Genomic DNA, 14,553 nt, shown 5'->3' on the forward strand with positions numbered 1-14,553 from the left:
GTAATTGTATTTCTGTTATTTAATTCTTGCTACTTGCAGTCCTCTTGCTATCTTTCTTTTAAAATACATTATTTGAATTTCTCTCATAAGTGATATGCAAATTAACACAGACGAAGACCCTGTTATCCATCTATGAAGAAATACTTATTTACAAACCAGTAATGCTTCCAGCAGCTCACAATTATGCTTGGCAATAACGAAGTACAAGTTTAACGATTCAACAGTGTGAATTATGGCAAGAATTACAGAAATATAATATTGCAATGTTGAGGTGGTCAAAATAAGGCATGTGCTAAGTGGTGACTTTGTTTAGGATGTTTTTATAGTTACTTACAACTACTCATTTTTTAGTAGTTCTCCCTTTTTTCTGCTTCTAACAATAGCCCCACATAGGAGATTTGTGAGAATTAAGGAGCCTTAGTGATGGGCACTCTTTGCAGAGACAATACCCTCAGTCTGAGGCTACATTTCACAGTTCCATGGTCTTAGCAGCTCCCTGAATGTATATCCAGCCTTACAACTATGCTACAGTTGTCACTGATCTCATGGTCAAGCCACCTCAGCTGTCCTGCCTTTAGAGCAATTGCATGAAGGGAAACTGAGCCCTCTACAATGCAGCTCCTTTCCCTTTCTTTGAGCCAGGGAATATAGGACAGTTGAAGTCTGAACAGCCTATATGAAAGAGTTGTTATGAGAATGAGTATTGCCAAATAACATTTAGCAGCTGCTGCCATTAGTTCTGGGTATGTTGGATAAGGCTTACAACAATTTGAATATTTATCATGGAATGAACATCCACAAAGCTCAGTACGTGAACAATTACATCAGTTTGTAAAGCTTAATACTGGAATCTGGAATATGCATATCAAGGTAAATGGTCATTTCCTTCATTCATGGAAACCAGTGGTTCATAGGGCAACAATTACATTTTTAGTCCAAATGTACATGCAAAGCATGTATTTTTTGCACCTTCCATCACGCTCTTTCTCTAAATTCATATAAATATTAACAGGATATTGAGATGTCTGTAATTTTTTTTTCGAGATAGTAGTAGGTATAGTTTTTAGGGACCTCTCTACCAAAAGTGCTATGAAAAGACCAGTGGCTTCTCTTCCACACATTTCAGTTGGCATAAACTGAGAGAGGTCTTACATCTCTGACTGCACAAAAAGTGAACTCCAACAGCAACCCTATCACTGCAGCATTTGTATTCCTACCAAAGGACTGGCTAATGAGCTCTGGCCCTGATCTCTTAAATAATACCACACATCTGCATGATAGTTTATATATCAAAGAGAAGAATCCAAATTTCACAAAGTTATACTCAGTTAAAAGACAGGTGTTCTCACGAGACAGAACAGTCAATCTATCTGCTCCTGTCCCCATCCAGTGCCTTCTTTCACTTGGAAGTGGATTTCTGGAGTGAGACCTTTCACAGGTCCCTCCAAAGCAACTCTGATAAAATGTAATACTGTTGTATCTGGGGAGAAAGATCTCCACAGAAAACTGATTTATTTTGAGTATTCTTGGCCACTCACTGGCAGCTTCCACAAAGAGCAATGTGCCAAAAAGATACACAGTGGAGAGCTTTAAATCTTGAAGTACAACAAGACACTTAGGCTAATTATTCAACCCCTTCTGTCTTTTGCAGAGGGCACTACAGAACCATTGCATGGGGTCAGGTGTGCCAGCCCATGGCCTGTCTCCATAGGTGGCCAGCCTCAGGTGTTTTCACAAAGCCCTAAGAAATCCCACAGAAGACATGTATAGCATTATCTGCTCCCCATCAAGCTTGCTGTTTAAACCATACTTGATGGAGAAGACTTTAAGCCTCTGTCAATATTAACCAAATGTAATATCCTTTTAAACTTTTCTCTTAGCAGTGAAATTATAAATATAATTTTAAGGCAATGTATCTACTTTAGCACACTGGATTTAATTTTGTGTCATGCATTGTGCCATTTGTCATCTTTTTCTGCTTAGACTAAGCATGAGAGGATTTTAAAGAGAGTAACATCCTTATTAAAAGTTGAATGCTATATAAACTGGTTTTCACAAAGAAAATAGTCTGCAGTGCTTTGTATTTCTCTATTAAAAACACTAGCTTCAGATAACTACTGCTTGCTTTAAACCACAGCCCTACACTTCTGTTAGCACAAAGTGCTACAGTGAAAATGTACATGAAAAATATTGATTAAATAACTGAAATACTTGATAGAAGTAGAAAGGAAATCCAAATTATTTGAATGGATATTTTCTCCAGAAGTTTAGAGCATCTTGCACACTCCCAGCAATGTAAAAATATTAGCAATGCAAGAGAAGTAGCAAATAAATTATTCTGAAAAAGTAAAGGCTGCCTGGAATTATTTTTACATAACTGTATTCTAAAGTCTCCCTCAGTAAGGAAGTGCTCATTTAAAATGTATGAATTATTCAGTAATTTTTAAAACCCAAAGTTTGTGAAATCAGGGGAATGTCCTGAAATAAAACTTTTGAATCAGAATTTATTCAAAATGTAGTAAAACATATGTCTCCAATTACATGATTATTTTATAGCTGGAGGCATGAAAAACAATATAATGTTAAAACAAATCAGACTCACATTTCTTGACTGGATTATACCTCCTCAGTGACTCACAATATGTTTTCTTCACATTCCCTGCAAGTCTGCAACTTTTCCCCACCAGACACGTCTGTGGCACACTCTGCACTGCAGGAGTGCTCTAACAGGGCTGCTTTTTTCTAGTGACCACAAAACAGAGCTAAGCAGGTCCCCAGTTTCAACATGCTTTATTACTAGTTTAAGGGATGACTTAGTACAAAGTCCCAGTCTTCCTGTGTCTCAGCTTTTCTGTCTGCAAAATTAAGATAATAGACTTGTGTATTTCTGGGAGGTTTTCAGGATTTTGGGAGATTTGGGAGATTTTTGTATGCGAAACCTGCTACATAGATTGACATTTATCCTTTCAAGAAATTTATTATGCAAATTTCTCTTATCACTTCATTCCTGCACTGACATGAAAATGAAGCTTAAACATGTCATGATGAAGTGTCAGCACCTCTCAAAAGTATGAATGCATACAGGGTCTTCCAGATTTTCAAGGTAAGGTTTTTAAAGTTCATAGGATCTTTCTGTTCTGGTTGCTATGATGTTCTGTTTACACATCCTGTGACCAAGTGGCAAAGACTAGCATATTGCACAGACTGTTCATACTTTTTATAGCAGTAACTTGATCTTCAACTGGGAACAAACATCCCTGCTATGCAAGTGAGAAAACTCAACCCTTATATTAAAGTCCTAAAGGAATGACTATCCTTTCTCCTTTCAGTGTCCAACAGTATTCCAGTTTGCTCTCACAAAGAGGAATGATGCAATTTACTCAAGCTGCCTGAAGAATTGTCTGGATATTGTAAGTTCTGTATTCATAACCCTTTATTCACTTCAGTGAACCACCAATCATGTATAAAGTATCACCTTAATAACTGTGGCCATATCATCCATTTAGCAGGTCCTAAAAATATCCACCATTTACATAGCAATCCTAGCATCTAAGCCTACCTTAGAGCTATCTTCTCCTTCATCTTCATGGACTGAACTGGATGGTGAAGGAGTTGCAGATTTGCTTCCAGGTGGAGAGGGCGAGTTGTGAGGAACACTGTTTCCACCCATATTCAAACCAAGCTGTGCACTGAGCTGGGACTGGTTAATAGTAGTCAGCTGCCCGTGCTGCATCATTCCTGGCTGCCTAATATCTGCAGGTTGAACCCTTGGCCTCATGGTTGCCATCTGAGGATGGGAACTATACTGGGCTCCTTCTGTATTCCGTAAATCTTGCATCTACAAGAGGAAAAAAACTGTATTAAGCATATCACTAATAAAGTGTTCTATTCCTTTAGACCTTCCAGGTTGGCCTGATTGGCTATGTAAGGCTTAAAGGAAATGGCAAGTACTTAAATAAACATGTAAATACTGAAAATAAACATAGGATATGATTGACATTTGCAAAACACTGACTGTTATAAAGAATTCAGGCTCTAGCCTCAGCCTTTGGAAATAGCAAAAAGAAAGCAATGAAAGCTCAGGGGTTTTTTTCATGCGGGAACAAAAGGACACTGCTTTCTGTAACTGTGTGTAGAGTATTTCTGAAATGCTAACAAACAGGGACAGCTTTGCACTCTGAAGTTCAGACCTAGACCAGAACAATAACATCCTCAAAATTCAAGATAATTTCCAGATCCTGCTTTTTTTAACTTAGGATTTTGGTGGTTTTGAGTTGCGATTTGGGAGCTGCAGGGAATTTTCAGAGTCTGAATATCTAGTATTGGGTCCAAATCTATTTCCCCTGGTGCTGCCCAATGAGGAGCTGGACTTTTCAGGATTCAGACCATTGACAAGAAGGATGCATTGATAGACTGATTAAATGATTTCTGAGTCGATTTAATGCTAAGACATATATGAATGGAGAGCTCAGAAATCACAGGATTGACAAATGAATCCATTGTGCTATGTGGGTCACTGCTTCTTAGCATTAACAAGACATACTATTTGAATGCAAGCAACAGATTCAGCCTCTGCAAGGATAAGAATTAAAAGCACTGGAGGATGAAGCTCCTTTCTTGTCCAGAGGTCAAATGCACCATACACACAGACCTCAGCAGATTGCCTGTAACCTCTTTTCAGCATACTCATATGACAAATAGCACAGAGTTTCAGAGAAAGCTCAGATTTAAGCAAAGATGTTCTGTGGGTGATTTAAAATAGAAGTATCAGTTCAGAGCTGAAGTGAAATAGATACAGTTGTCTTTCTGTGTATCAGAAAACATGTGTGTACGTATAAAGTAGAATCTGACAGTAGCTACCATTGTGTAAGTTCCATTATGATAAGGACATGTGTTAGTGGTTCAATATATTAACATAGCCACATTTATTCTACTGACTGTCTTTGTTAGACATGTCATCTTAATTGTCTAAAGATCACTCAGATTTTATTTTTTTAAAAATCTTTTTATAGCTCATGACTTCTGTAACCTATTTCTTGCTCATATACACACTCCCACATATCACAGCAATCTGTAAGATACCTTTCAACCAGTAACACATAGGGAAAAGTAAAGATAAAACCCATAACTGCACCTTTTCTCTTATTATTGACAGTGTAAAAATGTAACAATTTTTGGGAGATATTTTATTTTATGAGCTTGAGGATTGATTTTCATAAAGGTGACTGGTTGGCAGTAAATCAAGCTAATAATACCATTAGTTATGGCATACTTACCACTTCACATGTACTTGTATCTCTGAAAGGCATTTGAATTGGCTTCTGACAATGTGACATCACAATTATACCTGTATTTATGTTATTTTAGAAATTAATAGCTTTTGGTAAAAAGAGTTATCGATACAAACTTGTTTTCCAAGTTCATTTAATGACTACTAAAGCACCGGAGGAGATGAGCACAGAGAGCACAGTGGATGAAATCAATTGAAGGCTGAAATTTGAATCCTGGTAGACATTTATATTTTTAAATTACTACTGATTTCTTGGTCCCTTCCCTCCAGTATCAGCTCCCTCCTTGCCAAGCATATTAGCCTTGAAAGCTATCATTATCTCTGCCTCCAGCAGACAATCTGTATCAAGACAGTTGTGCCCATGCAGCTGCAACTGCTGCTCAGACCCTTTGCTCTGGATCCAGCTGCTGAGCTGGGCAGCAGCTGGGGAAAGTGGAGCAGCACTGGGGGAGTTCTCTTGGCCAACATGGGGCAAACAGTAAAGGGATGGGAACCCACACAGTCTCTCATGCGCTGGGCACAGGGAGGCACAACCCTCCCCAGAGCCCTCCCCTCACCCTGTCTGCAGCACTCAGAGTGGGTGTGTGCCCTCCCCAGGCACCCTGCACCCTGCAGGGGCTGAGCCCTCAGGTTTTCCTGGGGCAGCATCTCGTGGTGCAGAATAAACCCTTCCAGAAAAGGCTGGAAAGGTTTGACTGCTTTTTAGGAAGGGAAGGCATCCTAATTATTTTATGAACTCTAGAAATCTAACAACACTATATGAAACTCCTAACTCTTATTTTGAATGAACTTCAAAATTATCTGTCTCTAAAAGCAGAGCAAGGCGACCATATTAATTACTTTTCCTCAAATAAAATATGATACAATTGCCTTAACTGATGCACAAGAAGCTCTACCTGAATATATGGAAGAAATTTCTTATTGTGTGAGGGAGTGGTAACTGTGCACTGGAACAGATTGCCCAGAGAGGTTGTGGAGTCTCCCTCACTGAAGATATCCAAGAACCATCTGGATGCAATCCTGTGCCATGCACTCTAGGATGACCCTGCCTTAGCAGGAAGCCTGGACCAGATGACCCACTGTGGTCCCTTCCAACATGACCCATTCTGTGATTCTCTGATTCTGCTATTATTTAAAAAGATCTCTCCTTTAAGAGCTTCAAATATCAGATAGATAATACAGAACATTCTGTGTTTGTCTCCTTTAAACAACATACACTTTTAAACAGTCTGTGATATCATTTTAGCTCCAGTATTGAACATAGACTGTGTTTTCAGACAATATAACAACTGAACAGTACTGAATGTATCCCCATACAAAATACATGTGTATATATATTTGCAAGAGAACACTTCACCAGGGAAATTCTGAGGACTGCAAATGAAGTGGTGGAGTAAAAAACCCCAGTATTTTTCTTTTCACATGAATTCAGCTTCTCTCCTGAATTTTTACAGATGAATAGCAGGCTACCTGCCGAAAACCAGGTGTAAGCAGCAAATAAGCTTGTTTAACAGTACATTTTCTCTTTCAGATGCTAAGCCAGAACCCCCCACCTAAGGGACCTGCCTGCAGAGAACAAGCATCCATAAGTCCATCTCACAGAGCTGTGGCCCTCAGGATCCACAGACGTGATTCACATCTGCTGGTGAGGCTTCTGGCTCACCTCTTTACCATGCACTGCAGAGCCTGCCTTCTCCCCTCCTGCCTCTACCTGGTGAAAAAGTGGGATTGTCTAAGAAAATGGAAACTGCTCCTTCCTTCAGTAAGAATGGGCAACTAATCACATAAATATAAAAAGTTGTGAGATCACTCCATGGAAAACATGAACTTCCATGTTCCTAAAGGATGAACAAAACCAAGAACTGTCCCACCTCCTCTGTAGGTTCAAGAACACACTCAGCCATGAAAACTACACACTCAGGTCACTGCTGTGGCATAATGGTGTGTCCCTGTCACAGATGCGGTGACAACCTCATCTCTGCAGAGTAGTAGCACTGATCAGACATACACTCTGTCAAAAAGTATGACCAATTTCTTCTAAACTACTTCAAAATCTGAGACCTCATATTCCTTGCTCCTCCAGATGGAGTTTTACAAAGCCCAGGGCTGTGTGGCTGTGCTGGAGCCATATTCAGGATGCAGAGGCAATACTGAGAACACGCTCCTGCCGAATGCAAAGCTGAACAGAAATCCTGACGGATGGCAGAATGCCAAATGGAAGAGCAAAGTTAAAGAGTTTTGAGTGTTACAGAGGATAAGGACAGTCTTAAACTGATGTCTTCAATGGTTTCTGTGATGAGGTAATAATGATAATATCTGGCACTTTAATATCATTCTCCATCTGCCAGCTCCAGGATGTTTCACAACTTGAGTGATATCCAGCTTTAGAACATGCCTGGTTTTATGGGGAAGCTATGATACATTTCTTTTCATGTCTATTTTTTTTCTGTTTGCATTTTGCTTATAAGCAGAAATTGAGCATTTAGCCAAATAAGAGTTTGATTGCAAGTTAAAAGACAGTACAAGTCCCTAAACCTAAGGTGAGTACCAGAGCCCCTTATTGACACATGGGTAGTGCAAAACCAGAACAGGGCTGTCTGGTTGAAGATGAGCTCCTAATGCCCTGCTCAAAGTTCCTGAGGTACTACGAATAAGGCTAAAGAGCTTCAAACATCAGACTATTGTTCATCCCATCAGTTTACTGTAAAAACAAAGCAAAGCATGCAGTGCAGAATTCAGTGATACCATCCCTGTAAGGAAACATCTCACGGCAGGACAATGTGAGTACAGTATCCTAATCACAGAATCACAGAAAATAGTGCTAGAAGGGACCTCAAAAGGTTATTTAGTCCAACATTATCTCTCAGCAGGATTAGCTATACCTAAATCATTTCTGACATATGTTTGTCTAACCTCTTCATAACCTCCCTAGGCAATTCTTGTGCTTAACTATCCTTACAGTGGAAAGGGCTTTTTTCCATAATGTCTCACCTAAATCTCCTGTGTTGTAATTTAAACCTACTGCTTTTTACTTCACTCCCAGTGGACATGAGGAATGTTTTTCTCCTTCTTTACAGAAAAGTTGTACACACTAGAAGGCTGTTATGAATTTCCTTTCAGTTTTTTCTTCTTTACTCTAAACAACTAAACCTGAAGATTGAAAGACTTTGTTCGTATACTATGTTTTCTACACCTCTTATCATTCTTTCTGCTATCCTCTGGACTATATCCAATAACCTTCATATTTCCTGTGCTCTGAAGTCCACAAAATACAGATATTTTCATCTGCCACAGCATTCAGATAGAATCCTCCATCTCTCACAGAAGGTATCACATGGCAATAAAAACCTCCAAAATTAATTATCAGCCTTTTTGATACAAGCTGGTTAACATATGCAAGATGCAGAAAGAGTCAAATTTCAGGAGTCTTAACTAATGTCCTAGCATGCAGCTTTAGGAAGCAAATTTTTTTTTTTTCTGAGAAGCATCAGACAGGCAGTTTCAAAGGGAATGTGCTGTTAGCAAAATAATTCATGCTATTTTTCTAGGTATAATTAATAACCATGAGGCAACATCTCTCTGAAAAGCTGCAGAAGTCCCAGTTGTCCCTCCCTATTTAGATTCATTTATAATAAATGTTATCACTAAATGAAAGAAGAAAGACAGGTTGCCTTAACAGATCAAAGTAAATACAACAGGTCTATGTACAAGCAAGAAACATTAGAGATAATTCACTGGAGATGAAAACATTAAAACATAAGGAGAAATACACAGGGCTTACTCACTGAAGCAAGTGAAGTTCACATATCTCACTACTCTGAGAAAATTCATATCAAGGAGCAGCAGACATTATTACTGTTATCACCAGCAGTTCTTGAAATGATTTTTTCATAGTTTTCTACAAGTTGAATGCTCTTGTGAATATTTTTGATGGACACTGCAGAAGGGGCTGACAGTTCTTCTTGTCTGAGTGGTTAAGGTAAGTTAGAGAGTAACAACTTTTCAGACTATACAAAGTTATGGTTCAATCAATTAATTAAAAAAAAAATAGGAGAAAACCCCAGGGGATCTTAAGTGTTATCTATGAAGATACCCATAGTGTCCTTTCTTCACTGGCATGACCCACCTGAGTCACCAGGTGGACATTCTTCGCTAAGCAGAGGGGGCCTCTGTTAATAGTAGTATTCTCATTTATATTCCCAGGAAACTTGTGCTACTACCTGTGCTGTATTAAATCTGAATGTCTCTCTGCTCCCAAATAACACTACATTAAATGCAGTATTAGTCTGGTTGTGCCAACCCCCTGAAAAGCCATGAAATTTGCTTAGAAATGTTACTGCTTTTATTTCAGGCATTTTAATTATCTTCTACCATAAGCCAATGCACATCTGCAAGATGTTTTCCAGTGACACAGAGATGCTCATTAAAAAAGAGAGGAAAAAAAGTAATTCCTACATAATCACTGATTCTGTAAGTGAAGGCTTCAAAAGAGAAGAAAGAAGGGATAGTGTTTGGAAAATGATACAATTTAGGATCAAGACACTTGCTAAACCAAACAGACCTAATAATTTTTTTTTTTTTTTTAATGCTACAAAATGCAATCAATAGTCATCATACAAATGGTGAACAGGCTCCCCAGGCAAATAAGTGGTCAGAGCACCATCCCTGACAGTGTTCAAAAAGTGTTTGGACAATGCTCTCAGGCACATGGTGTGACTCTTGTTGATGTTTTGTGCAGAACAAGGACTTGAACTAAATGATCCTTGTGGGTCCCTTTCAACACAGGATATTATATAGTTCTGTACAACCATATATTCAAACTTAAAAGAGCATCAAAAACCACAGAAATGTCAATTTTAGACACCTTTTATTCAGTTCATACAGGTGATCAAGCAATGGAACCTTGTGGCTGCTCAATGCACATGGATGGTCAGGATCTTAGATTAATGGCAAGGGAATAAAAAGCAAATCACAAATCATGCAGTTTTATCTGTTGTTTTCCACTGTGGTAATGCTTTTTCATGAGAGAGCTTAAAACTTGAGATAACTTGAACATCTGTATTTATACGCCAGAGAAAAACAAAAGAGTGACCCAAATATTTGGAGATCTGAAATCTGACAGGAAGTTTGAATTTACTGATTAGAGTGACTAAAACTGGTACTTGGTATGTATGTCCTGTCACGAACAAAGAGTGAGCAAACCCAAAGATTCACAATTTATCAGATCTTTGTTTCCATGAAGTTAAAGGAGAAATCATATTTCCAACCAAGTCTTGTTTTAGAAGACCTATAAGTGAACAAGTGCTAAAGAAGGATTTTTTATGAGAGTCAAGGTTACAGTGAAACGACCACAGAGAACCATTCAAAACGCATTGAAAGGAATAACTCAAAGCACCACCTAACAGAGGGAGGGGAGGTGTGTTTTCATCATCTCATTTTTATAACTCTCTTCTGTATCAGCTAACTGTATAATGAAAGACTAAGTTTTAAAGTAAGTGGGTATTTAGGGAATATTCTAGTGCTATACACAGGAGTACTTTATATACTACACCCACTGCATTTTTAGAATAAATTGAAAGGATCATTCAAAATTTCTTTTGATTAGGAAAACAGCCTTAAAATTAAACAGCACAAAACTCACATGTAAAGAGAACCCTAAATGAAAAATAATAAACCCCCTCACTCCTATTAAATCTACTACACTAATCTTTTCAAAATCATTCTGTTAAAAATTAAAACACTTAAGGTTGTTTTATATAGTACTGGATCTGTAAGTGATCTTAAGCCCCTTTAAAGCTATTATATACTCAATATTTGACTGCAAAATTTTATAGTATGATCACATAATCACAAAAATGCAGTTATATACAGTTTCTATATTTCTTGGTACACAGTTAATTTGGTGACTATTAACATTCTTTTCTATTTTATGTTTTAATATCCTTTGAGCCACACAGGGCCAAGGTCTCAAAACTAATCATAAAAAACTACCGACTGCTATTCACTCTAATATAATAACCCTTTATTTAAAACAACTTCCAATAAATTTCATTATAAGAAGTTATTAAAAGGGTTAAAAACCTATTAAATGTCAAAGAATTTGCCTGACTCAAACTTCTAATAAAGAAACAGAATAGGCTTTCTTTCTGAATTATTTAAATCTTTACTGACTGTGCACTGAACCATGAAATTAGAAAAGTGTTATTAGAAGTGTTCTCTGGTTTTTATAAAAGTTGTAGCATAGAATATATCAAACCACAGTCTTTAACTAGACTAGTTAAAGAAATAGGTTTTTAATCCTGAGTACATGGTTTTCCCTGATATAAAGGGTCATAATTAAAAGTCTGGCCTGGAAGCTGAAGATAATAAAATTATTATTACAGAAGCATCCATGTTCATTTGGTATATTCTGGATGCATGTTTCCATTTTAATTTGGACAAATATCTTCAATTTTGTTTGATCTTGCAAAGTCCACTAATTTGGACCCTCTCAGCAAACAATTAAGCTTTTAATAGTGACTCATTTTAAAGAATTAATGGTGAATAATTTGTGTTATCTTTTTCTCATTTTTGAAGTGTCTAATGCTTAACAGAAGGTATAGGTTGACAGCAGACAAATGGAATCTAGGAGGTACAAGGCAAATATTCTACCACACAACTCCTGATAACAGTGTTATCACTAAAGTGGTTTTGTTGGTTTGTTTGGTTTTTGGTGGTTTTGTTTCTTGTTTTTTTTTTCAAATGACAAAAGAACAATTTTCTATTTCAGCAGTTATTTGCATGAGGGAAACAATAATGCATTTCACATTTATTTTCATGATGCTAAAGAACTCCTGAGTAAGCAGCATATTCACAGATTCACTCAAACACACCTGAATCAATAGCCTTTCATCAAAAGAAATGAAGTCAGAAAGATGCCTTAGAGACAGAATATTGTCTCCCCTTCTTTAATACAATAAAAATAGAGGCATCCAGGGGACATGAAATGATTAAGTCTAGGAATACAAACTATATCTTTGGAAATAATGTTAACAGCGTGCTTGGTGCAGGGCAGGGGAGAAAAGGGGATGCAGGCAGCTCCTGTTGCCTTTGCAATGCTTTGCTCCTGTGGCTGACCAACAACAGCAGAGTCACCAGCGTGAGGTTGTGTAACCTTCCTTGGCTTCTGCTCTATTGTGTCCCATTCTATTCTGCTCTGTTCTGTTCTGTTCTGGGTTTTTTCCTATGGTGTTCAGCACAGCAGTGACAAACTCTTCCTGCAGTGAGTTGGGCAGTGTGACTCTTACCTGTCACATGTTGTTTGCTGTTTGCTTTAACACACAAAGGCACCCTGACCACACCACCCAACCCTCCCTACCACCAAGAAAAGGAATTTGCATTGGGTACATCTCAGGTAATGTACAGCAATGTATAGTGATGTCCATGTGGGAAGAGTCAAAAAATTCCCTCTGGTTAGAAAATCACATCAAACCAGCTGTGACAGTTGAAAGGTTGGTACAATACTGGGCTGTCTTGTTCCTCCTATCTCTACAGGAAAACCCTAAATGATCTAAACTGATCTCTCATCTCAGTCACAAAAAATGCCAATTCCTTCCCGAAGGAGCAGCACATCAACTAGAACAAAGAACTTTTAAAATACTGCCAATGAGATTTAATCTAAGTTTGCTACTTCTCTGGAAAAGTTTTTTCAAGGGAGAAGTGGCTGTCTTTTCAGTGTCATCCACCTGTTTAGGCACTGAACAGAAATACAGGGCAGAAGGAACCTCAATTTTGAAATTTCATTTTCAAAAAATGAAAATTTCTGTCACACAGAAGGCAGAGAAAGGACTAAAACCAGGGCCTTCTATGTGCTCTAGAAGATATTTGTCCTCTCACTATCCCCATCATTAAGTTTATGAGAATTCCTGCCATTCTGCACAAACATTTCATGGATCTTGTTTCCACTCCAATGGGACATGAAGCTGGATTTTTGAACCCACAGTCACACAGGTAGATCTAGTATGCCATTTTCTATATTCTTCCTCTTGGGCACTGTGATGTGGAGCATCTTGAAATTATTTCCTGGAGCCATGGGGTCCTGTCTGGGGTTGTGACTTACAGTGAATGCAAAAAAAAACCTCCCAGAGCATCAAAAAAACCTCCCAGAGCATCAAAGCAAAGTCTGAACGTGAGTAACTCTAGGCATGGCTGGCTAAAGGAAGAGTCAGGTCAGTGCTCTGAAAGCCCATTTATAAATTCCACCTCTGTCTAAGCAAACTGTTCTGCCAGCCATTTCCAGCCTGGGTAGGATCTGGGGTGCTGTGCTCGCTCTTGCATTCCCATATGCAGCAGTTGCATGAAACCAGAGGAACCTTCCTGTAACTCCCTGGCACCCTGGTACTAATGATGAATGCACATTATTCATCATTCACCTGAAATCCACAGTCATTCAGATTTTGTTTGTGCATTTTGAGTGTTTCTGGACTAAGATAATATTCCTTGAGAAAGATATTTTTCTGACTGATACCAGTAGCTATGAAAAACCACACCATATCCCACATGAATCTACTTTTCATTGAGTAAAAAATCTTTAAAAAAAGTAATTTAGACTAATAAAAATGAGTTGAATGGTTTAAATTACATTAGTGAAAGAATCTTTTAACAAATATTTCTGCTGCTATGTTGCAGCCCTGTAAATTCTCAGCATGAGTGATAGAGCTAATGGAAGTTGAAACAAAAGGACTGCAAAATGTTTAACTCAGAAAAGATTGCTTTTCATACATATGATCTTGTTATCAAGTGATAAACTTACTGATATTTGTAATTGTATTGTCATAATTTCCTCTGTAATATAAACTTAATGCCATTGTCAAATATTGTGGGTTTTGCAAATGTTAAGCCCATGTGTTACTGCTGGGCAAGATACTTTTTGTGAGCTATGAAAAATATGCTTGGCTCTCAGGGAGAAAGCAATTTAATGATATGCTAATAAGTCCATCATTCTTCTGTATTGTATTATTTACAATTTTGCCTCTAAAACCTATTTAACATCTCCAGTGTAATTATCCTTCTGCATCTTGCCAAGTCCAATATTATAATTCTGAAACAGGAAAAATCTCAATTATTTTATTTTCAACTATGTGGAAGATGAACAGATATCCAGCAGTCTCAAAAGCTGAAAATTAGTAAATTTATTTTGTTGATGTCCATTATATTGGCATGTGACTGAAGATAATCCAGGGAATTATATTTTTAATTAAGAATATATCTTTATTTTGCTGGTT

At 37.8% G+C, this 14,553-nt stretch overlaps 1 protein-coding gene across 3 annotated transcripts in view; it reads right to left on the reverse strand.

Annotated features, from left to right (window-relative positions):
* The window catches only part of TOX (thymocyte selection associated high mobility group box), a 218,373-nt gene that overhangs the window by 40,982 nt on the left and 162,838 nt on the right, over positions 1-14,553 (reverse strand). For 2 of the 3 annotated variants that reach the window (XM_064706134.1, XM_064706133.1), the window contains exon 4: positions 3,560-3,838. The exons of the other annotated variant lie outside the window; for it this stretch is intronic. In XM_064706134.1, the coding sequence (XP_064562204.1) occupies positions 3,560-3,838 (279 nt within the window). The remainder of the gene's footprint in view (positions 1-3,559; positions 3,839-14,553) is intronic. 3 annotated transcript variants of the gene reach the window in all.

The sequence above is a fragment of the Zonotrichia leucophrys genome, chromosome 2 (genome assembly GCF_028769735.1).
Source record: "Zonotrichia leucophrys gambelii isolate GWCS_2022_RI chromosome 2, RI_Zleu_2.0, whole genome shotgun sequence".
NCBI lineage: Eukaryota > Metazoa > Chordata > Aves > Passeriformes > Passerellidae > Zonotrichia > Zonotrichia leucophrys.